Below are 25,951 nucleotides of genomic sequence, written 5' to 3'. Positions count from 1 at the left end.
ATTCTCATCAAGGCAATGGTAAAAGCAGCTGCAGCAACCAATGGAGATGCTTTGGACAAAGGTGGTGGCACAGAGAGTTCCTCAGAAGTATCTAAGCTGAGCTCCAAAAGTGCCAAAGAGCGTCGCAACAGGAGAAAAAAGAGAAAAGAGGAGGAAAAAGGAGCCAGGAAGATATCTCATTCAGATTCACTGGACAGCTTACCGGCAAATCGTTTCCGCTTCTCTGTGGATGAATATCCGCTCAACAATGACATGAAATGTTCATCTACACACCAGGTGCAGTACCATGTATCATTAGCTGAAGAGTTCATTACTGGTTTTACATTTTAAAGTCTGCATTTTATGCTTTTCAGCCTTTAGTCTTTGAATCATTTGTTTTGTCACTGTATTTGAATCACCAGACGTATGTTTCAACTATTCAGGAGAGCTGAAACTTTTCTAGTAGTAGATTTTTTTAAAGCTTAATGCTTGTGTTTTTTTATGGTATAACAAATGGTGTTGCCATTTATGCCTGTTTTGCAAATAATATAATTTATCAAACAGTAGCCATCAAATTCACATCTAAAATATGAAATATAAATAAATAAATAAATCAGAACACCTGTTTGGGATCATTTTAATTGAAATATAAATTTATTTATTTAAAAAAATCTGTCAATAAAATTACTACAGTAAAAAAAGAAGATAGGTCAGTTAACCATTTACATTAAAATCCTTAAATGGCAACATTTCTTCAACTGTTAGGCACCAGATTTTATTTTTCTTACTAAAATCAAAACAAATTTTGGCATTTCTTGAATATCTTGATAATCATCTTCATCATCATCAACATCATCATCATTGATGTTCTTACTGTCGTCATCATCTTCGTCGTCATTTTTATCACCTTCATTTTGTTCTTCTTCCTCATCTCATTTTCTTGTCATTATCCATCATATTTCGCATTACTTGAGATTTTCATCTTCTTCTCTTCATCATCAGCAAAACTTACATTGTGATCACATTCTTTGAATTCCCCACCAATTACCACTATATAGATTTTATGTTTTTATTGTTTGTTTTTTTTTGTTTTGTCCATTGTCCATTCCATTTTCCATCAGGAAATATGGTATTGTGTAGCGCTAAACTTTACTGTCAGAAGTTTTTCTTCTACACATCAACATTTATTATCAATCCATTGGAGAATATCTTTTTCTCCTAGTCCTTTCTAAGTTTCCGTGGACCACTGCTCTCATCCAGAAGAAACAGCAAAATCAGCCTTTTCAGTCTCCAAAGCCAAACACAAGATGTCGCTTCAGAAAATGAGTTTGCAGATGACGAGAACAGCATTTTTGAAGGCAAACTGAGTTGGAGGGGATCCCCGTTGAATGCCTCAAGATGTGATAGACACAGCAGCAGTGTGAGCCAGTGCAGCTTCTTACAACATCTCCGGTTTCAACCCTTTGGGATCAGGCACAGCTCTATAGACTGCAATGGGGTTGTTTCTCTGTTGGACAGGAATTCATTTCCAACATCACTACCTACAGGGCTTCTTCTACCTAATCAGAGAATAGATACGGCCTCCTCCGGAAACAATGTAAGAAATATCTTGATAGCCTAGATTACCTAATTTTATTTGCTTATGACATCTCCTGTTATGTTTATTACATTTCATTGTCTTGCCTGCAATGCTTATACTCAACATTACTGTTGACCATCTCTCAAATCAGGTTCATCTCTCAAATCAGGTTCTTGTTTGTTTTTTGTTTTGTTTTTTTACATTATTGCCATGTTCCATGCACACATATGTATGCAGATGACCAGCTTCCATAGTTTACATAGTTAGATGTTAGCACTGTCACCTTGCAGCAGATATAGCAGGCTTACCAAATTACTTTTGTTCTGTAGTAAATAATTCTGATTCTTATTACTGTCTGTGAATCATTTGGGATTTCTGTTTGAAAGGTGAAAAAATACAACAATTATACTTACTGCTGCTGAAATAATGTAAGATATTGATAACTGATGTCCTAAAAATGCTACCTAAGTGTGTTTTTTTTATACATACATGTATAAAAACCTCCATTTATGCATGTTAGAATACATTCTCGAACTACGAATATATTCTCAATTTATTAGCAGTTTCAAGTTAACGTCTTTTGTACAGGTTAATTGCAGGTTAATTAGCTGCTAATTAGTCAGCTGCATGACACATTAAATTTAAATAGGCAAAAACATGTTTTTGCCTATTTATTAATCTTTATCATTATTAAGTATGATTTTAAAACTGAACTATTGATTTTGTCTTACCAGAAAGCTGGAAAACTGCAAAAATCTCACTAAAAGCTTTAGTATAAAATGAACTATACAGATAAATAAGATGCTAAAGCTAACTATTTTTTATTCTTACTACCTACTGTCTTCACCACTGTGGCATTAATAATCCTTTCTATGCGAAGGCTGACACCACAGACACTGAAGGCAAACCGACCAGTGGGGAAAACTACCTCAACAGTTTGGAGTTACCCGAGATGAGACAGAGAGCATTAAGTATAGCCAGTGTCATCACAACCACCATGGAGGGTATGTAATTTTAACCCTATGATATACAGTGTTTTAAAAAATATTTTGTCACTGGAACCTTTGACATTTTATGATATAATAGCCACAAACCTATTAAAATATAATTATAATAGGTTTGTGTTTTAAGGTTGTGTACTTCATGGACCAACAAGTTATTTTAGATATTTGTTAAAACTGTCACTATTAGTCCTCACAGTTTAAAATGAGACACATAATCTGTGAAAAATCAAGCTTCTCTGCCTCTGCCCTGTGGTTCTACTGTCACCGCACACTGGTCCCAGACAGAAACAATCAATAAGCTCCATCCCTACAGCGGCTCTTACCGTGAATGCACAGGCTAGTACGCATGGCCAACGATGACGGCTGATAAACAGTTTTCCTGTAATGGTAAGTTGTTAATCTGCCACAGATGCAGCAAATCGACTAAATGAAGCTTCTATGTGCTGTGCGAGGGAGGGTTCAAGAAGCACATACATGAGCAGGATTGACAGCACTTAGACCTTCTGCTTGGCTCTGATTGGATGTTTCTACAGATGACAGCAAAACCAAAGAGAGGAGGCAGATGAACTTGATTCTTTTTTTCAGAATATCTGTCTGTCAATACATAATGTGTTTTAACAAATATGTGAAAAGAAAAACTTTTTTTTTAAAAAAAAATGTTACCTACTGCAGCTTTGAAGACCATATTAAAACACCTTTGTATATTTTGGGTTAAAAGGAATAAACTATCAATTCAACTAAAATGTCTTGTGATGTTTTGACAATAGAACTTGAAGAATCAAGACAGAAGTGTCCTCCTTACTGGTACAAATTTGCCGACAAATTCCTCATCTGGGAGTGTTGTCCATTATGGATGAAAATCAAAGAAATAGTCAAAATAATTGTGATGGACCCATTCACAGACCTAGCCATCACCCTATGCATTATACTCAACACAATTTTCATGGCCATGGAGTTTTATCCAATGGATAAGTGGTTCACCGACATGCTGTATGTAGGAAACCTGGTAAGTCAGCTTCTAGACTTCTGCAGATAAATCTTTCACATATTTACTGTGGTTTCAAAATCCTGTTTTATTATTCTCCCTTGTAATTACTTTTGGGAAGGTGTTCACAGCCATCTTTACAGCAGAAATGGTCCTCAAGGTCATTGCACTGGACCCCTACCATTACTTCCAAGTGGGATGGAACATTTTTGATGGAGTCATAGTTTGCTTAAGCTTGATAGAGCTCTCTCTGGCTGACGTAAAAGGCATGTCCATTCTGAGGTCATTTAGATTGGTAAGTATCTGTTAGAGCTGCTCCTTTATGGAATTATTTTGGTGGTGAGAAGACTTGACTCTTCTCACCACATACAAACCTTCAAAAGCTACTCGGAAAGTTTGTTTGCTGTAATGCCAAAGAAGCTTGATCCATTGACTATTGAAAAAGAGCTCAACAATTTTCAGCATGATGTTTTTATTAAAATGTAAATACAAAGAGGAAGAGGTTGTTTATTTTTGTTTTTAATTTGATACTCATTTTACGTTGTTCAGTTTTTGTTTGAGAAATGCCTGTGGGATTTCCTTGTTGGTTGTTTCTTTGCTTAGATTTGTTTGGTGGGATGAAAATAATTTTAAACTTACAGAAATTATAAGTTTTTGTTTGAATACATCTGAGATTACCTGTCATTTGAGGTGTATTGGTTCTAACTGAATGTTTGTCATTCAAATGAGCTTACACAAAAGTGTTTCTAAAGTTTTTCTTTTTTTCTTCTCTTCTAACAGCTGAGAGTGTTCAAGTTGGCCAAGTCCTGGCCCACTCTTAATAAGCTCATCAAAATAATTGGTAATTCAGTGGGAGCCTTGGGCAACCTGACCCTGGTGCTAGCCATCATTGTTTTCATCTTTGCTGTTGTGGGCATGCAGCTGTTTGGAAAACACTATAAGGATTGTGTGTGTAAAATCTCTGAAGACTGCACTCTTCCTCGGTGGCACATGAATGACTTCTTCCATTCATTCCTCATTGTGTTCCGAGTGCTTTGTGGAGAATGGATAGAGACCATGTGGGACTGTATGGAGGTGGCTGGGAAAGCCCCATGTCTCATTCTCTACATGACGGTCATGGTTATTGGAAATCTTGTGGTACATTGCATCTTTTTTGGTCATTTCATTCCACATCATTCAAATGTTTTCAATGGAACTTATTTCTGTAATGAGTAATTGAACTGAATGCAGTTTCATAGCATTGAATGTTTTTTTTTTCTTTATTATCTGAGAGCAACAAACTCAAGATCAATCCTGGTTAAAACAATGTTATCCTCTTACAGGTGCTGAACTTGTTCCTGGCCCTGCTGCTGAGTTCATTCAGTGCAGATAATCTGATGTCTGGAGAGGATGACAATGAGCTCAACAATTTGCAGATTGCATTTGATCGCATACACAGAGCCATCGCCTTCATTAAAATGAAGTTTCGAAGTTGTTGCAACAGTTTGTGCATCGGAGATAAAAAAACAAGTGAGGACAAAACATTTGGACAAAATGGTGTCCCCAATCATACCATTAAAGACTTAACTAAGAACAGCAATGGTGAAGTGACTGGAGTGGACAAAAGTGGAAACAAGTACATAGTCAACAGCAAGAGTGATGATTCCATCATGTCTTTCATAAATAACCCAAGTCTGACTGTGACTGTTCCCATTGCTGCGGAAGAGTCAGACTTTGAAATGCTTAACACTGAGGACTTCAGCAGTTTTTCATCCAACGTACCGGAATGTCATATGGTAGGAATTTTGTTTTGCCTTATTCTAAATTATCTTTGATAAAAATTGGTTCCTGCTTTAAAAGATAGTGTCATCCACTGTCTTAATATTTATGAAGGATGTATTACTTAGGATTCTTTTATGCTGGGGAAATCTGCTGCCAGGTAATGGCATGTAAAATATTCGCTTTCTACAGTCAAAAAGTCATGCTAGTGTCATAATGTTTCCCCTAGGAAAAAGACCACCAATACTGGTCTAGACAAGAAAATCTTAGTGCTCAGATTCGATTATATGCCATTTATTTGTGAGTGCTGTGGAGCTGAATTTTCCTCTAAAGGTCTGATTGCATGCAATAGGGATTACTGGGTGAAAAGAGACAGAAACACAACAATTGTTGTAACAACTCTGAGAATTCTCCGCTCTGAGAAAGAACCTTGTTGACAGGGTTAGGATTCAGATTTTTCACACCCTTAGCAAATTTAGATCTAAAATAATTTTCATCGAATTGAGAATTTTCTTTCTGATCTGCAATAAGATAGACATCGTCCAATTTTATTAAAACAATGTTAAAAGAGGATCGATCTTAATAACATTTTTTTTTTCACAATCATACTTTTCTAAGTAATCAATGGAAAGACCTTATTAACAGATCACTCAAACCCTTCTTGTTGTTGCTGACAAGCTTTTTGTCGATTACATTCAAGTGGGGTGTCTGGCTAATGTCACTCCAAAACTTTAGCATTACTTCTATAAAGAAAACTTAATGGTAAAATTAATACTTAAATTACTGATAAAAAGAAGAAATGTTCCTTAATTCATACATGAGTCACCGTTTTTTCATATTTTTGGCACATTACCCAAACTGATTATTAAATCTGATTTAATGGTATTATACAAATCACTCCTTAGACTCATATTTGCTAATATTAGCCACAAACTATCAAATAATTTAAAACAAAAACCTACAGTCACTCTAATGTAATAATGCTAATATTCTTAAAACAACAGAAAGGAAATACATTTTCAAATTTAAGCTAAAACTTTCATGCACCCCTTCTTTCAGTACTTAAAAATGAAAGACAAGCTAACTTAGAAACTCCAAATACTGCAAATACAAATCATTTGAGAACGACGATTGATTTTGCATAGCATCAGGTTTCTCTCACAGAAACAGAATGAAAGGGTGGAGAAATTAACCATTATTACATTAACATTAGTACATCCACAATATTGCAATAACGTACTTACATCACTGCCAGCACTTCACCAGCTGGTCCCATGGTAGTCTGCACTCTGCAGGAAGGCATTCTAGCTCATGCCAGCTTTTAGAAGACACACCCTGCGGAAGCCCTTACAACAATAAACTAAATGACAAATCAAAATGCTTCACCAAAAACAGCAAAAAATAGCTACAAATACCTCCAAGTTTCTAAGGAAGAAGTTTACGGTTTTTTTTTATTTTTCAGATAAATAGAAGCAATGCAAATTATCTACATGTACACCCAGTCTGCTTTATTTGGTACACCCGTCCAATTGCTGAATAGCTCAAATAGCTAATTAGACAGTCACATTGCAGCAACTCACTACATTTAGGCATCTGTACATGGTGAAGAGGACTTGCTGAATACAAGAGCTCATGTAACTCACTTGTTGCTGCTAGAGTCGCACAATACATTGAATTCCAGTTCTCATCCCAATTACAGCAGTATCAGCATGTACAATATTTCCATTGCAAAGGACTGCTTCAGTGCAATAGTTGGTAAATCTTTATATTTAAAGTGCATTGATTCTGCTTGTAAGAAAGACATTTGGCCAGTAGATGGACTCGCTCTGCTCTGAGTTCAAAACCAATACAGAGTTTAGCTCCTGATTTGTTGAAGCTTATGGAAAGTGGTAGAAATTTCTTGATTTAAAAATAAAAGAATAATACTAGTGAGGAAAATGGATTAATCACACTCAACGTGGACCAAAAATTAGCATTATAGATTTTGTCAAAAAACCTTTTGCTTTTTGAGACACAATCTTGATTGCATCCACAGGTTGTCGATGGTGATGATGATGATGGGCAATGCAGTGCCTCTGAGGGGAGTACAGTGGATGGTCTGTCAAACGGAGAGCCCGCTGAGCTTATACCTGATGTAGAAGTAATTAAGGAACCACATGATTGCTTTACTGCTGGTAAATTCTCCAACATTCATCTAACAGTCATCTTATGCTTCTAATCACATAATAGACAAATAACACACTTTTTGTCTTTTCAGGATGCATCCAGAAATTTAAGTGTTGCCAAGTAAATGTGAATATGGGCTGGTGGAAAGTGTGGTGGACTCTAAGAACAACCTGTTATCGGATAGTGGAGCACAACTGGTTTGAGAGCTTCATCATATTTATGATTTTGCTCAGCAGTGGAGCACTTGTAAGTCTCAGAGATTTTTTTTCTCTGCAAAGTAAAGCTTATTTCAATGCTTTCTTGACATTTGACTACAATATATAATCACCAGTAGTGTGATGACCCACTATGTTTTCTCACTAGGCTTTTGAAGATATATACTCTGAGCAGAGGAAGACAATTAAAGTGATCTTGGAATTTGCAGACAAAATTTTTACCTTCATCTTCATTCTGGAAATGCTTCTAAAATGGATGGCATACGGATTTGCCAAGTATTTCACAAATGCATGGTGCTGGTTGGATTTCCTCATTGTTGATGTGAGTTGAAACATTAGCTTATGCAAAAACAAAGAAAAAGATTTGCTCAGTCTTAGGTTGTCAGTTACAATCAGGTAACTCTAATTGAGTTACCTGATTGAGAAGCAATTACATTGAAAAACATTAAAACAATGATTTTCTATATTTTGATAAACATGTGTTTTACTATACATTCTCAGTCTTCTCTGTTTACAGTGTCTGTGTGTGTATTTTCCAGGTCTCTCTGGTCAGTCTAGTGGCTAATGCTTTAGAATACTCAGACCTTGGTCCAATCAAATCTCTGAGAACGCTGCGAGCTCTGAGGCCCCTAAGAGCTCTGTCACGGTTCGAGGGCATGAGGGTAAGTGCAGTTACAAACTCTTTCGCAAAACTGTAAGCAAAACCATAATGCTGACACTGAGTTCAAGATTTTCATTTAAGCTTAAAGCACAGTTCTTCTAAAACCTAACCTTTAGCATATTGCTGCTGGTAATAATTGTCAAAAACAAATCACTGCACCAGAGAACTATGCATGTAATCGTCTTTGGATTTAAAAGTTTTGTATGGATTCAAGGGATTTATACATTTGAGTTTCACTTTTCAAGGCTCAAAATCTTCTTCAGAAAAAGAAACCTATCCTAACTTTTGTGAAAATGCTATAAATATTTTTAAGCACCAAAGATATTTTCATGGAAATAATAATGCATAGTACTTATTGTGGTTTAAATGACCTCTGGACAAAAAAAAAGTGTTTCAAGACATCTTACTGGAATTAGTAATAGTTTGCTGCTATGTTATTCTAAAATGCTTTTTGTTTTTTTTGGCTACCTATGTGAGGCACTAATTACATTTCTGATCCAGAGCCATAAAAAACACTTTTGAAGTTTACCAGGCTTTTGTAATATATAATGGAAAATTAGTCTTATATAAGAGAACAGATAATTGGGTTCACATTTATAACCTTTGTTTACTTATGGAATTGGCTAGCCAAAACAAAACTTGTGTTGCTCTGTTTAACAGCCCATCCACACGCTCTCCAAACACACATGCACACACTTTATTTAAAATCTTCTAAGTTGTTGCATGCAATCAACGTATTCCTCTTTTTACCTCTTTTTTTCCAGCCATTTTCTCCCACTGTAACTCTGTTTCATATTTTTAGTTTGTTATAGAAGGACTACCCTTGTTAAAAAAATACCCTTTGTACTACACTTTACTTCCTTGGTGTAGTACAGAGGATCTGGGCCCTGGCTTTTGAGAAATTATTGCTTCCTGGAGGTGTGGACTCTGTTGAGGTTTTACCCAATTACTAATGTTTGCCCATGACGTATGTAATGCTCAAAGCTAAGATGCTTACTGAAAATTGCCTGCGCTGTAAGCAACCATCCTCCACTGCGAAGATAGATGTACCGATCCAAACCAGGCAGCTGTTAATGTTAATTCAATATTTGAAAGCATGACCAAGATTGACTGTGCGACTTTGTTCACTTCCTCCATTGCCATTGCTAAAACTACAGGTAGAATACAATTCTAAAACAGCACAGAAAATTTACATCATTGTTCACAACTTCTCCTTCGCTGATTAGCCTGGTCAAAAATCGACCAGAAACAATCCAAATCAAAGAGTGAAATCTAAGACTGTGGTTGAAGTGAGAATTATTTTTGAGTGGAATTGCACAGGAAGGAAATGGCCCGTCTACCGAAGGACAGTTTCACACTCCATCCATAATTTGCTTACTCTGCAGAAACTCAAGCAGGAGAATCAGTTCACAGAATAAGTTTTGGACGTCTCACTCAATATTGCAATTATTTAAGTCATTTTTTTTTATCTACTCACATGCCAAACTGAGACTGATAACTTATCTGAATCAGCTTTAATGACCGAACAAGGTCATTAAACAAGGAATTTTACTGTGGTTTCACATGCTCACTACATACAGACATTAAATGTATGTAACTGTAACAAAAAATCAATGAAGCGTGCAGTGGTGGTATTATCTTTATAGTCTCTTTCCTCCCACAGTTGCCTGTGAAATCCTTTATATGCATGATCATCTTCTCACATGCATCTTTCTGCTTTTAATATTGTTTGCAGTGTTATCTAACATGATTGATTTATGTGTTATTTTATGTTTCTGTTTACAGTAATGAAACTTTTGGCATCCTTGGTCCTCTTCAAGAAGTTCTCTATCAATGCTTATTTAAAACTAAGTAATGACCGACTTTGGTTTTTTGTGTGTTTTTTTTTTACGATTAGTACACTTTAATCAATTTCCTGCCTTCTTTTCCTATTTTTTCCCTGTTTTCCATCCACTTCCAATATCTTTGCAGCCATGTTATGTCCTGCTGTTTGTTTACACAGGTCTCATCACTCTTGTGTGTTCCTTTTCATACCATTTCATGGATATAGTGTTGTGCATTATTTTTAAAAGACGTTCTGGCTACAGGTAGTAGATATGTGTTACTTTTGTGGTGTTTTTCTGTTTTGTAGGTGGTAGTCAATGCCCTGATGGGAGCCATTCCTTCCATCTTTAATGTTCTGCTGGTATGCCTCATTTTCTGGCTCATCTTCAGCATCATGGGAGTAAACCTATTTGCAGGGAAGTTCTATAGCTGTGAAAATAAAACTACAGAAAAGCCTGTCCTCCCAAAAGTAGTGAAAAACATAACAGAATGTCTGGATTTAGGGAGTAAGGTTGCCAGCTGGAAGAATCTCAAAGTCAACTTTGACAATGTTGCAATGGGCTACCTTGCTCTTCTGCAAGTTGTGAGTAACTTGATATTTTTCTGCTTATAACTTTTTCATATTTCCAAACATGTTAATATCTTATTTAAAGTATCTTTCTTGACAGGCTACATTCAAAGGATGGATGGATATCATGTATGCTGCTGTGGATTCTCCAAGCAAAGTAATATATTATCTCTTGTTTATCTCAGTATTCCTAACTATTTTAAAATGTAAAATTAATTAATGCAAGGTATAACACATATCATGGAATATTTCATATTTAAACTTTTAACATTAGTTGAGTGTAAAAGTAATAAAATATTTTTTCAAAGTTCTTAAAATTACTCAGTTTGAGGATAAAATACTAGAGTGCATTGTGTAGTTCAATACAAAGAATGCATTTGGTCATGTGGAGAGGGATATAGAGTAAACAGAAAAGTAAGAAAACTTGTGTTCTGTTGAATAATTGTAAATAAACTTCCTGGCATACATATCTCATGTTGTTAAAACGCCTTTTTGTTCCCTCCCAAACAAAACTAAACAAGACATTGTGCCAGTTTAACAAATTATTCATTTCAGAAACAGGGGCTTCAGTAGTTCATGGAAGAACCCTGCACATCAACTACAACCTGGAACCTTCTCCTGATACTGCTCACCAGATTGGTCATGCACAGCTGTAGGATTGTGCACATCGTACTTTTCAGTAGATCTATGTGGGTGTGGTAATCACTCTGGCACGTACAGCTCATCTCCTCTCTCTCTCTTCTGGATGTAGTCTCTGATACATCATTTTGCTCCCCCAAACAAGACTGTGGTTTGGTGCAGGGTTTATCTGATTCCCACAAGTTCCATAATCCTATCTCAAATATTGACTGGTTTGAGATTGGCTCCAATATTTACAAGGCAAATTTTACGAGTGGAAGGCCATGTCCCCACACTATCACACTGTCACCACCAAAACCTGTTATCTATTCAATATTCATCTCAGCAGCAACCTCCACCAGCTACAAGAAATGCCTTAACTGTGTCAGGTAGCATAGTAGTGTTAGGTAGTATATACAGCAGGGTTGCTCAAGTCCAGTCCTCGAGAGCTGCCATCGTGCAACCTTCAGATGCATTTCTACTCCAACACACCTGAATTAAATAAATGGCTCGTTACCAGGCCCCTTCAGAGCTGAATGACTGCTGGTGAGGGAATTCAGCCATTTGATCCCAGTCTGTAGGAGTAAGGATGCATATAAAAGTTGCAGGAGCGTAGCTCTTGAGTACTGGACTTGAGCACCCCTGATATACAGGGGTTCTGAGTTTACGTTTTTGTGTATTTTAAACCCCAGGAGTGATTGGGGTGGAGTTTTATTTTCTCCATTATTCAATCGGTTTCTCCGATTAAATAATGGAAAAGATGTCTTTTAGAAAAGATGTCCATTAAGTTCTAATTTTAGAAATGACAGTCATAGAAAGCGTTTAGATAAAAAAAAAATAATTCTGTGCATTGTCAGAAAAGGGTGGTGTTTTACTTCAATTAAAAGTTAACACTATTGCCTTGTTGCAGGATTTGAAACCCAGATATTACTGTAGGATAGACAGGCAACCTATACGTAGTGTATCACGCTTCTGACCTGTCACCTCTGCTCTTATAGAAATAGATGAATTTCGAGTTTATGTATCTAGGAAATATATATCAAGGAATTTATCTGAAAAATAAGGACAGTGTGTCCCCCAGAAAACTTGCTAAGCCCAGTGGTCGGGGAACTAAGGCGATCCACCGGCGGTCCACTCTGTTTTTGTATTAAAAATAAATAAAATAGAACTAAGGTGAATAAAGTTTCTATCTAATCTAATCTATCTAAAACACTGCTGGGCAGTGTGTAGATGTAAACGCACACGCCAGCACATAATCCTTTGTTTACAAAGAGAAATCATTTTCTCCACTCGCTCAATGCGCACCTCTGAAAGCATGACTACAGGTTATACCATAGAGCTGCACAAGCTGAGCTAATGCAGTGGGTTTTAAACTTGACTCCTACCTTGATAAAAAATTCTGCAAAGAAACATGAGTCCTCACTGGGGGTGATGTATATATCCATACTGGTCAGCTTGTGTCCAGTTTGAGTCAAAGGAGGTGCTCGCAATCCGCACCACAGCTAACTTCAGACATCAAGCACCAATGCTCGAGGCAACACATAGAGGCGCTAGCGATGTCCACTCTCCCGGCTTTGTGACCTCTTAAATGCATCAACTATAATTCCATCTATAAGGAATAATTCTGTTCCACCTGTGAAACGCTCAGCGCAACAGATGCTTGTAGTCCGACTTATTATATATATATATATATATATATATATATAAAAAATAAAATTAACTCTTTTTTTAATTATTTTTTCTAAAAACAAGCAATGCTTAGCCTTGTGGAGGGTGGGGAGGGGTAAGTAAAGTCTTGCCAGGCTGTCAGGCTGGGGGAACCCTGAAGGAGCTCTTAGATCTACATCCATCCATTTTCTGTACACTCTTGTCCCTAGTGGGGTCAGGAGGGGTGGTGCCTATCTCCAGCGAACGTTTCAGGCGAGAGGTGGGGTACACCCTGGACAGGTCGCCAGTCTGTCACAGGGCAGCACAGAGACAGACAGGACAAACAACCATGCACACGCACTAAGGAGAATTTAGAGAACCCAATAAACGTGGCAGTTAGCTGACAGTCATGTTTTTGGACTGTGGGAGGAAGCCGGAGTACCCGGAGATGTTCTCCCCGCATGCACAGGGAGAACATGCAAACTCCATGCAGAAAGACCACAGGCCGGGATCTACCTTCTTGCTGCAAGGCAAGAAGTGGTGCTATCTACTGCACCACTGCGCAGTCCTCTTAGTTCTACATTTACATTTTAATTTGTGTGTTTTGTGGTCTCTATTACAGGTATTAGAACAGCCAGAATATGAAATCAACTTGAAGATGTATCTATATTTTGTTGTTTTCATCATCTTTGGGGCCTTTTTTACCCTCAATCTCTTCATTGGTGTCATTATAGACAATTTCAATCAACAAAAGAGAAAGATAAGTGTCACATCTTCTCTTTAAACAACTTCTTATGTTTTGCTGTAGTTTAACATTGTTTGTTGTGCCTTTTTACTTAGGAGGTCAAGACATTTTCATGACTGATGAGCAAAAAAAATACTATAATGCTATGAAAAAGCTGGGATCAAAGAAGCCACAGAAACCAATCCCAAGGCCAGAAGTAAGTAAATCTAACTTAGTTGGAGTTTGACTTTTATCAGTTTGGCTAGTTAATCAGCCATTTTAAATTATTGCAGTCAGTTTTGAGGATGTGTAAACCATTGATGTCCATTGTGATGCACAGAGAGGGATGTGCTAAAGTAGATTCTGCTTGTTTGAACATTTTATCACCTTCGTTTTTAAGAATTATTTTGGCACAACAGGAAGGATGCAGTTTCAAAAAAAAGCTCAAAGACCTGATCACAGTAACATTTTTGCCCAACAGGAAGCTTATATTACCAACTTATTTGTTGCTTGAATTACTTTTTTGCTGTGTTTGAGATAGTTGAGCTGTGTTTGAATGACTATCATTCATGACTACACTTATGCTGTTTAAATGTGGAGGGAATATGTATTTTTTGAAAAACAATGTTTTCTATCAAACCCTTATTATATGATCTATGTAAAAGATTAAATTCATAGACTGCTTATGCAAGTTGTGCACAGTGTGTTAGTGTATTTAGTTCAGAATATTTCAGTCTAGTTTTTTTTTTTACTTTCAGCTGATCAAAGTCAGGCAAGATTTATCATTAACAGAAGTCAACCTTTACAGCAACAATCCAGTTCCCAACTTTACCCCCTTAGTAGACCCAAGGTCCCTACATGTGCATAGTTTCATCATCAGTTACCATTATTGAGTTTGGCGGCTGAATTAATCTACCAGGAAATGTATCAGTTTTGATGCTCCTAAGATTCTAAATAGTGTTTCTATACCAAGGTCTACTGCATCATGGCCAGGTATTTACCATCTAGATCAGGGGTCTCAAACCCGCGGCCCGCGGGCCAACTGCGGCCCTCGGGACGATAGTTTGTGGCCCCCGCCTTAATATGAAAGTTTAATGTTAGTGTGGCCCGCGAGTTTGATATAATTGGCACTTTTCAGTGTTGTGTTCGGAGCTGAACAAACTTACCAATCACGGTGGAGTATATTGCTCTCGGGGGCGGGACATCGGTCAGGCCTATTTGCATTTTCTATTTGTCATTATTTGCATGCGGTACATGCGCAATTTCCGCGGCCGCTCCCGCTTCACGTGCTTCAGCATCCAGTCTAGACCCGGAAGTTGCTGATCAGTGTAACATAATTAAGGTTAGGCGCTGTAACGCTTGGGTTGTGTTTAAGGGAGGAGAGGAGGCGGCAGATTCGTCAGGACGGTCAAAAACTCACAACCACACTGGTACTGGGAATTCCACAGTGTTGTCTTTTAATAAATACGCTCTTCACCAACCTTACAAAGCCCGGTTGAACGGCTGCTATATTATCAGACATGAAAATTGAGCAGCGTCCAAACAACCCGTAACATTACTAAAAAGTTAGGGAGCTAACATGTCCGTCTAGCACGTTTCTCCCACGCTCTCTACAGAGAAGCCGTGGCGCATACTTCTGACATCATTAGCAATACTAGAGTATCTTAAAGAGACGCTACACAATTACGGCTGTTACGGCGCCTGACTACGGCCAAATATGGTAATAGGCAATCAGAAAGGTTCTGCTGAGGAGGCCGTGTGTGTGAATAAAACACCAACAGACAGGTAGTAAGTTTAAGTTATTGTATTCAAATGTACATTTTTGCATATATTTAGGAAGGTACTCAATAATAATAATAATATTTATATTTTCCTATAAGTATAAACAATAAACATAACAGGAAGACAACAATAACAAATAAATAAATAAACCCTGATAACACCCAAGAGTTTTTGTTCTCTTCTTCAAGTCTGTTCTTTTTTATGCAGAGTGATTAATGTTTCATCAATCAATAATCTGACAGTTTTTAGTCCATGATCGATCCAGGGCAATAGAATCCGAAAAAATGAAGTAGTTTGGTTCACTTAAGTCCTACCGCGAAGCTGCGGTGATCCGGTAGCTCGCCATCATGGGTTGAAATGGGGTGGAAAAAAAACCTGACCCAAACAATGTCATAAATAAAAACAAAAATTAGCATTTAAACAGGGTTAAACTGCTATCTTAAACAACTAAACAATCATTAAAAAATAGCTATATTCCCATATAGTATTTCTCAGGAATTATTCAAAAGAATTTCAAGTTAATCACATTAATGTTACAGATCCAAGTAAAGTTAGAGATGAAGTAAAGTGCACTTTTAAGTTCTATCCAAGCTTAATTTACATTTAAAGTCAATGAAACTTAATTGACTTAAATACTGTTTCCAGAAATATTGAATTGGTTTGTTTTGTTGCGCAACTCCAAAGAAATGAACCAATTCCAGAGTTTTATTGGCCGTTCACAAAATCAATGAAAAGCAACTAAAAGTATCCTTAAAGGACAAATTTACACAAATCAAGGGGCTTATTTAATACTTTGAGTACATATCTTCAATTCGGCCACAAAAATAACAAAAAGAGAATGATCTTTTAGTCTACAAGACCATTTTAAGACGCCAATACATAGATTTTAAGTGGCGTGTCACCATCGCATTTCTATTATATAAAAAAAACAAAGGACGTAAAATAAACAACTCACCGTCGAGTGGTTACCAGAAAACACCCAATATAATCCATCGTCTATGTTAATTTGGGTCGATTCAACAATGTTTTTCAGCGATTTAGGACAACGCCAACATAAGCAGCTAGCCACAGCGAAAGCAGCAACAGCAATGGAGGAGATCCGAGTTCACCTCTGACCCGGAACTTAAAGTGTGCCGTCAGTTTTACCCGCCAAAACAAAATACGTGTTGATTATTTTGTGCAGGTTACATCAGCGGGACAGAAAAAGAAGCGGAAAAGATGCATCGGCTGAACACTGAAACTGAAACTTCAACTACAGCCCCAAACATGTCTTTTTCAAAGCCTGCAGTGAAGAGAAAGGTTGGAGATGAGCACAGACAATTTCAGAAAAAGTGGGAAGTGCAATATTTCTTTATTGAGCACAGGGGCGTCCCGACATGTCTTATTTTCACAGAGAAAGTTGCAGTGCACAAAGAATACAATTTAAAACGTCATTACACAACTAGACATGCCGAGGAGTATGAAAAATACCAGGGAGATGAGAGAGCCAACCAGGTTGATAATCTTAAAACATGTCTACTGAGGCAACAAGATTTCTTTAAGAAAGCAACCAAAGAGAGTGATGCAGCAGTCGAAGCTAGCAACGTGGTTAGTGACATGATTGCTAAAGCAGGAAAGGCTTTCACCGAAGGTGAATTTGTTAAATAGTGCATATTACAGGCTGCAAGAATTGTCTGTCCAGAAAAGAAAGGTCAGTTTAGCAACATCAGCCTTTCTGCCAACACCGTGGCAGAGCGCATTTCTGACCTGTCAAGTGACGTTTATGATCAACTGTTTGAGAAAGCAAAGTGTTTCAGTGTATACTCAGTTGCTCTTGATGAGACCACAGACATCACCGACACTGCTCAGCTCGCAATCTATGTCCGTGGTGTTGATGACAATTTTGAAGTCACAGAGGAGTTGCTCACAGTAATTCCAATGCATGGCCAGACCACCGCTCAGGAGATATTTCACCTGCTGTGTGATGCCATTGAGAATTCCGGTTTGTCGTGGAAGAGGTTTGTTGGAATAACAACCGATGGCGTGCCATCAATGACAGGGAGGAAAAATGGACTGGTGGCACTTGTTAAAAAAAACTGGAAGAGGAGATTGTGGAGGAGGCCATTGCTCTGCACTGCATTATCCATCAGCAGGCCCTTTGCAGCAAATGCCTGAAGTTTGACAATGTGATGTCTGTCGTTGTGAAATGCATCAACCAAATCAGATCCAGGAGCTTAAAGCACAGAAGGTTTCGTGCTTTTTTTAGAGGAAATGGAGTCAGAATATGGGGATGTGCTCTACTTCACCAAGGTACGTTGGCTCAGCAGAGGAAACATATTGAAGAGATTTTTTGAGTTGAGGGTGGAAGTGAAAGCCTTCATGGAGAAAGATGGGGTTGCTGTTCCCGAGCTAAGTGATCCCAAATGGCTCATGGACTTAGCTTTTCTTGTTGATATTACACATGAGCTTAATCTACTGAATAAGAAGTTACAAGGCCAGGGGCAACTTGTCAGTGCTGCCTATGACAACGTGAGAGCATTCTCTGCGAAACTTATGTTATGGAAAGCCCAGCTTTCTCAGACAAACCTTTGCCATTTCCCAGCATGCAAGGCACTCATGGATGCAGGCACACCATTCAGTGGTAAGAAGTATGTGGATGTCATTTTGAAGCTACAGGAGGAATTTGATCACAGATTTGCAGACTTCAAGACTCACAGAGCCACATTTCAAATTTTTGCGGACCCCTTCTCCTTTGATGTGCAAGATGCCCCTCCTGTGCTTCAAATGGAGCTCATTGACCTGCAGTGCAACTCTGAACTCAAAGCCAAGTTCAGGGAGGTGAGTGGAAAAGCAGACAAGCTTGGGCAATTTTTGAGAGAATTGCCACCCAGCTTCCCTGAGCTTTCCCGAATGTTCAAGCGGACCATGTGTCTTTTTGGGAGCACATACTTGTGCGAAAAGCTCTTCTCTACCTTGAACTTCAATAAGTCCAAGTACAGGTCCAGACTTACTGACGAGCATCTTCAAGCCCTACTTAGGGTCTCAACTGCCTCCTCCCTTAAGCCAAATGTGGCTCGGCTATGCGAGACGAAGCGCTGCCAGACCTCTAGCAGTAAGAAGTAGACAGAAGAAGCCATGTTCATAACAGTTTATGTTCAATGTTCCATTCATGTTCAGAAAGTTAAAGGTTAAAGAACTGTTAATACGGCCATTTGAATCTGAATTATAATAATTACATTTCTCTACTCTTCTATATCTGCTGTGTTATTATTATTTTATGTTTTTATTACTGATTCGCTTTTTTTCTTTGAATTGTTTATTTATTTTTTCATCTTATTTTGTGTTAAAAAATGAAAATAAAGACATTTGATAACATTGGAATGTTTTTGTAAGAGCTTTTCTTGTGGAAAACCCGATGCGGCCCAGCCTCACCCCGACTCTACCTCCAGCGGCCCCCGGGTAAATTGAGTTTGAGACCCCTGATCTAGATAATACCATTTTTTAAAGGGATTTTTGGGCACAAATTACCTTTATTTGATCGTAATCTAACAGGAAAAGGTAAGAGAGAAGAGGGGAAAGACATGCGGCAAAAGAATTCGTAAGCAACTGGAATCAAACTTGGAATGGTTGCGTCAAGGTCTATAGAAGGTCTATCAGTCAATCTCATGTTGCGTCAGCAGCCATGTCACCTGCAGAAAGCAGGCAAGAATACCTTATTATAACTTTTTAAAATATTTACAATTATGCCAATAAAATTATTTACAACTCGCCACCAGCGGAGATCACCTCTCTTTGCCCTTGCTCACCATAGAAATGTTTGTCTTATTTAGAGAGACTTGACATATCTCATTGAGAGCTGATAATCTTACCATGAACAAAATTGTTCTAATATAAGTGATGTCCGGCCACTGAAGATTGGGCCATTTTCTCTTGTCATTTATCCACTCACCTGCATTTAATGCGTTTTGGTCATTAATACGTATCTCATTCACTAATGTCAGTTTGGTAGCATAACTTATATTATCATGCTGTGATAAATGGTTGTAGTACGCTGACAACATGCTGACTAATGTTAAAACAGCTAGACAAATGTGGGTAACCATGGCAACCAGTGACAGTTTAAATTCCGGTCAGCTCTTGCTGCAGTGGAGTTGTGTGTGCATCCGCTGTGTTTACAAATAAATAATCCCTCTACATACTATTTTCTTCACTGAAGTGAACAAGTTAGTTCAGAAGCAATAGCAAATTCCTACAAAGAGGAACCACAAGTTCTTTTGCCAACCAGCAAACGTGCTTGTGAATGGACAATGTAAACCATAACAATGAACTCAGTAATAGAGGAAACTGCATTGATTGACCTCTAATCTGAGCAACAACTGAATCTAATCTCTTTTGGTAATACACATTTACCTATTGTTTATTTTTTGTATGTATTTTTCTGTTTCAGAACAAGCTTCAAGGATATGTTTTTGATTTTGTCACTCAACAAATATTTGATATTTTAATAATGGTTCTGATATGGTTAAATATGGTAACTATGATGGTGGAACAAGAAGGACAAAGTGCTGAATGGGAACGAAACCTCAAGTGCATTAACATAGTGTTTATTGTTATCTTCTCTGGAGAATGTTTGCTAAAGATGATTGCACTTCGCCATTACTTTTTCATCAATGGCTGGAATATATTTGATTTCATTGTGGTGATCCTCTCAGTTGTTGGTAAGATTTTTTTTTTGGCTACTGTTTCGTGCAAATAAACAATTAAACTTTTGTACATGTTTGCTTATTTGTTAACTTTAATAAATTCTTCTTTATTTCCACAGGCATTTTTCTTTCAAATGTGATAGAGAAGTATTTTGTCTCACCAACCCTGTTCAGAGTGATTCGACTGGCTAGGATTGGCCGCATCCTCCGCCTTATTAAAAGTGCCAAAGGGATCCGCACACTCTTGTTTGCCTTGATGATGTCACTTCCTGCCTTGTTCAACATTGGCCTCTTGCTATTCTTGGTGATGTTTATCTATGCCATCTTTGGCATGTCAAACTTTGCCTATGTCAAGAAGGAAAAAGGCATCGATGACCTTTTTAATTTTGAGACCTTTGGCAACAGCATAATCTGTTTGTTTCAAATTACCACATCGGCAGGCTGGGATCTCCTTCTAGCTCCCATCCTCAACAAGAACAAGGATGATTGTGATCCTGAAATGGAGCATCCTGGTAGTAATAATGCTAGAGGAAATTGTGGAAATCCAGCAGTGGGAATTACTTTCTTTGTGAGTTATATCATTATTTGCTTCCTTATTGTTGTGAACATGTACATTGCAGTCATCCTGGAGAATTTTGGCGTGGCTACAGAGGAGAGCGCTGAGCCATTAAGCGAGGATGACTTTGAAATATTTTATGAGGTCTGGGAGAAGTTTGACCCTCTTGCAACACAGTTTGTGAAGTACAGCATGCTTTCAGACTTTGCAGATTCTTTAGCCGCACCATTACGCATTCCTAAGCCCAACAAATTGGAGCTCATCTCTATGGATCTACCAGTTGTGAGTGGTGGCCGGATTCACTGCCTGGATATCCTGTTTGCCTTTACAAAACGTGTTTTGGGTGAGAGTGGGGAGATGGACATACTCAGGGGCCAGATGGAGGAGCGTTTCATGGCTGCAAATCCATCGAAGGTGTCGTATGAACCCATCACAACCACTTTCCGCCAAAAACAGGAAGAAGTGTCAGCTGCTGTTATTCAGAGAGCTTTCAGACATTATACTCGGACCAAGATTTTTGATGCAGTTCGTGTTGATGTTGAAAAGAACGAACAGCTGACTGACAAAGAAGTTTCTTTTACAGAAAAACCTATGGAGCTCTCTACCACCCGTAAAGCTGAAGTCTCAGGTTTGAAGGACTCTGAGCCTTCCAGTACAAGTGTAAAGCCAAATGTGAACAGCAAACATGAAAAGGACAGAAGTGAAAAGGAAGTTGAGAGCAAAGACATCACAGAACAAGACAAATAAAAAAAAAATGGAAGAGCGAAACAGACTTTAGAAATAAAAAAAAAATGTTTACAGCTTTTGAAATGAAATTCTTCCCTTTGGACTATTTTGCAGAAATTGGTATAATTATTTAAAGTATTTTTAAAGACAAACTAATTATTGCTTTTATGACTATTGCAGCTACTCCAGCGATACAGCCCATTGTGCAGTTCTAGTTTTTATTAAGTGACCTATTTATTTTCAAACAGAGAATGGTTTCATGCTATTTGCATTTAATTTGTAAGTCAGTTGCCTTTTTATACAACCTTTTTTACTTTTAGGGTGGTTCTCTAAAGTTTCATTTAGAAATGATATTCTGGTTTCAGACCCGCCTTAATTACTGTGCTAAGAATGTCTGCTAAAGCCGCTTGTAATTCTGCATGAATGTTTCTCTTCATGGCTATGCATGCCAAAGAGTGCAATTTCACCATGAGTTTAATTCCAGGCTTTATGCTGCAAAACTATGGCTGAAAAATGTCAAGACTGCTGAGTTTTTGTGTTTTTCAGTATCAGGACAGTAACCCTTAAAAAAACGGCACTTTTTTAAATTATTGAAGACGATTATGTCTTCTGGGTTGCACACATATATAACAAAAAAATTAATCATGCACATCTTTATAAGCAAAATTGTTCTAAAGATAAAGCATTTAATTAATTTTTAAATAAAAAAAAAAGATAATCTTGTTTGCCTTAGTATTTACCTAAACACAGATTTCTTGACTGTTGCAGGGAAACTAATGTTTTTGGAAAATTTCACTGTGTTTTGACTGGTCTAAAATACAGGCTTCTTCATTCTCTGTCTCTTGGTGATGTAAATTAACATTCTAATTTAAATAATCATAACATTGTTTGATATTATGAAATTCCATTTTAAACAAGGAACTAAATATACTGTGTTTGCTGTGTGGTATGTAATAAGATATTTGGGTATGAACTATTCATAATAAGACTCTGTGAAAGATTTCTGGTAGAATTGGGGATACACTGTGTTTTCCAGTATACCTTTCAATCTTTATCATAGAAAATATCAAAGATGGATTTGATGGCTCAGGTTGTTATGAAGAATCTCAAGGAAATTGCATCACACACGTCATGTGATCATTGCTATTTCCTGCCTCTGTTTACATTTTATATTGTTGCTTCTCATGACTGCCACCATAAGTTGTTACCTGATCTGGTGGGAAAGACAGTAAGGTTCCACTGATGTAATTGCTTTTTTGCATGGTGTTTTACACTTTATATTCAATGAAAGAGTGTTTTTGTTATATAAACTTCTACTGATTGTATACATCCATCCTATTTCAAATGCATAAAGATACCTGCATGCAAGACACTGCTATAGCACATTTTATTTAAAAGGGTAATGGTTTAAATAAAGAATATAAGTATATCAAGTCTGCCTGCCAATGATTTAACATTATTTGGTCCTGATGTGAATGTTGGAGAAGAGGAGGTTCGCTCTTCTGTTTTTCATTTTGTTCTGGGACAAATTTTTGGTTCTAGTCCAACAAACAAAGAATTAAGGCCACAGATCATAAAAAGCAGCCATGGTATTTACTGAAATCATTGGTAGAATTTGCAATATAATATCACCAAATAAATGCATCTTACAGAATACTCTCCCAATGGGTTCAGTAACTCTAGATTATGTCTTGCCATCATTGTGCAAAAAACACTAATTGTGTCATGGAATAAAGATATTTATTCCATGAATAAATCTTCTAGAAAATATATTAAGTTTTCAGAGCCATATAAAGATGTGTTGTCTTATTTAGCTGCTCGTATTAATGAATCTATAAAACTTATGAATAAATGACTTTATTTATTAGAAATCCCTCACCCTAAATAATTTGATAAGACATCCACAGGCTGAGTAAGCATTGACATCCTGTAGCACACAGATACTTTTTGTAGCTGACCAACGCTTCACAAGTATGAAATGGCAAAGAAGTGAAACTACTAGCACCTGCTGAAGTTTTTACTTTCTGTTATAGCATTTTAAATTAGCGTTCAACTTGCTTCCTCAGAAAATATGTTATCTTTTAAAATAGCATCTTACACCATCAGTGCTTAATTTCGTCTTTTTAAAAAAAAATTATTTGATGCTGAAAATGGGTAACCGAGTTTTCCTGGCATAGTTTCTCTATGCAATTATATGGTATGCAGCATACTGTATATTGACATATTTCTTGTTTATATCAAGTTGTATAAAATTCAACTGAAAGACTTGCAAATATTTCCACTAAATACAAATTGTTAACATTAAGGAGTCATTGAATAGAAGTAATAAAGCTGATGAGGGACGTTTGTTTTGTTTAATTTCAGAAACTTGTAGCTACGCCACAGAAATGATTCAATGATTTTATTCCGCAGGTTTTACAGTCGTAATATGGAAAATGGAATGCTTTCAGTAAAGCAACTACAATCAACATTAGAGGGATCTCAGAAACTGTAAAATGTTGACCTTTTCAGCATCCATTTTCATTTGCAAGATATTAATGACCACTCAAACTCTAAATGGATCAACTTACAGTACATTACTGTCTTGAATTTCCAGCGAAATGGAAGGTACTTAAAACTTTATTATCAACAAATGCTTTTGAATGACAAAATATGCAGATATTGCTTCAAAACATTAGATCCAATTTCTGTCAAGACACAAATTTCTGAAATTAAAGTGAGCTCCAGTAAGTGCACTCTTTGGTGCAGGAGGCCAGGATCTACTTTCTGAGGAGGCTGTCACAATATGCTGGAAGCTATTAGCATCTTAAGTGAATGGAACATGTTATTAATTATTAAAAACTGTCTAAATATTTGTTATTGTCCATCACTGCTTTTGCAAACTGTGGTTGTACAACAACACAGTGGGCCGTAAACGGAGGTTGATTGCAAAGTGCTCATTATCCCAGTCATCTTGTCAAATTATGACGCTCGTATTTATCAGTTTTTTGCCGCACCCACAAACACTTCTCAGATGTTGTTTTCTGTACAGACATTTCTGTGTAAATGTTTTCCAGTATGCACTTCACAACGATTGTATCAGAGGAAGCAGGATGTTGAATCTCAACTCTCTTATTCTTATAATGACTGCTTCCCTTAATTTTATCTTCGTAGTGATGTAAGAAATTCAACATCCCTCAGTTACAAGATGCATCTTAATGAACACACAGCTCGCTAATGGCAACAAGTGCTGTTACATATTGCCTATTTTAATGGCTGTTAAATCAAGAATGATTCTGCAGACTCTCCTCCCCGGTTGCCAGGCAACATGACAGAACACTCCTTTGTTCGACTACATTAGGGTTGAAGGTCGGATGTTGGTCTGCCATCCCCATCCCCAGGAGTCTACCATGCTTGGCAGTAATATGTGGGCATGTTTATGGAAAAAGATGTCTATTTGGCTTCTATGTGGCCACTGGTATGCAAAAGGACTGTAGTAAAAAAAAAAAAAACATTTCAAAGAGAAATTTGAGATTGCTACCCATAACAGCTCTGTAATTGTATTTGCTCCAGATAGATGGGCAGAAAATCCTATTATACTAGACAGAGGAGAGTTATCTCAATGCCCGTTAAATGTGCTAACACACACAGATTAGATGCACAGGAATATATATATATATATATAATATATATATGTAAATATATGTTTTATCTCTGTCTCCTAATCATGAACATTATTGAAAACATTATTTACATGATCTTGTTTCCTGTTTTTCCTACATCTCAAAACATAAAATGAAAGCAGGACAGACTTTTCAAATGGAAACAAATTCTTCGTACACCTGCACTGCAAATGTGCAGGAAAAACAGAAACCTTTTGGGTAAACTAGCATCTCTCCTCAGTTAAGTCCAAATCGATCATATTTCAGGATCTTAGTTTCTGGCTACACAAATGAAAAGGTAAAATAAGAGTTCATTAGCAACTGAGTTGCTTGTATAGCACCAGGGCATGGTGCTGTGATCAATAACAGTCTGTACAAACCACAATGGATATAGCCATTAGAGTGATAGCACAATATACCCCAGAGGATATGACTACATTGTCCTGTTCTAATAGGTTTTTACCCTGCTTTCTTTAAAAGTGCAACAACTCATGCAATATGTGTTGTTTTCTAAGTACAACACCTTAGTTGTCTACTATGCTTAAGCTGTATTTTGAATGTACTGTATAAGATAAAACTTTTTGTTTCAATTTTGTGTAACATAATAACAGGTGTTTATAAATACAGTGATCTGTAAAATGTGTATTTATAACAAAGTTTCTTAGCTGCAGCGTTGGAGCTAAGTGTTGGAACACTGACTAAACTTGTGTGGTACAGTAATTGGCTGCTGTTGCACATGAAGCTCAATATCAACCTGATTTACTCTCCGATTGATCTTCAGAGGACAATGATTATATGTCAGAGTTAGTACTAAATAGTATCTGACAGAGCATGGA

At 37.2% G+C, this 25,951-nt stretch overlaps 1 protein-coding gene across 3 annotated transcripts in view; it reads left to right on the top strand.

Annotated features, from left to right (window-relative positions):
- Window positions 1-22,909, top strand: part of scn1laa (sodium channel, voltage-gated, type I-like, alpha) — a 35,367-nt gene extending 12,458 nt beyond the window's left edge. Inside the window, exons 11-27 of one of the 3 annotated variants that reach the window (XM_032568576.1) lie at window positions 13-276; window positions 1,202-1,576; window positions 2,439-2,562; window positions 3,330-3,568; window positions 3,669-3,842; window positions 4,328-4,684; window positions 4,870-5,322; window positions 7,341-7,479; window positions 7,563-7,717; window positions 7,835-8,008; window positions 8,226-8,348; window positions 10,479-10,754; window positions 10,840-10,896; window positions 13,627-13,764; window positions 13,841-13,945; window positions 19,937-20,207; window positions 20,312-22,909. In XM_032568576.1, the coding sequence (XP_032424467.1) occupies window positions 13-276; window positions 1,202-1,576; window positions 2,439-2,562; window positions 3,330-3,568; window positions 3,669-3,842; window positions 4,328-4,684; window positions 4,870-5,322; window positions 7,341-7,479; window positions 7,563-7,717; window positions 7,835-8,008; window positions 8,226-8,348; window positions 10,479-10,754; window positions 10,840-10,896; window positions 13,627-13,764; window positions 13,841-13,945; window positions 19,937-20,207; window positions 20,312-21,495 (4,608 nt within the window). In that variant the 3' untranslated portion in view covers window positions 21,496-22,909. Of the gene's footprint in view, window positions 1-12; window positions 277-1,201; window positions 1,577-2,438; window positions 2,563-3,329; window positions 3,569-3,668; window positions 3,843-4,327; window positions 4,685-4,869; window positions 5,323-7,340; window positions 7,480-7,562; window positions 7,718-7,834; window positions 8,009-8,225; window positions 8,349-10,478; window positions 10,755-10,839; window positions 10,897-13,626; window positions 13,765-13,840; window positions 13,946-16,693; window positions 16,798-19,936; window positions 20,208-20,311 lie in introns of those variants that run through there. The other 2 variants (XM_032568577.1, XM_032568579.1) reach the window with 2 other exon arrangements.
- The last annotated feature ends 3,042 nt before the right edge of the window (window positions 22,910-25,951 follow it).

Source organism: Xiphophorus hellerii, chromosome 7, assembly GCF_003331165.1.
Source record: "Xiphophorus hellerii strain 12219 chromosome 7, Xiphophorus_hellerii-4.1, whole genome shotgun sequence".
NCBI classification, from domain to species: Eukaryota; Metazoa; Chordata; class Actinopteri; order Cyprinodontiformes; family Poeciliidae; genus Xiphophorus; species Xiphophorus hellerii.
Note: the sequence above shows the minus strand (reverse complement) of the source record. Positions and strands in the feature narration are given on the sequence as shown.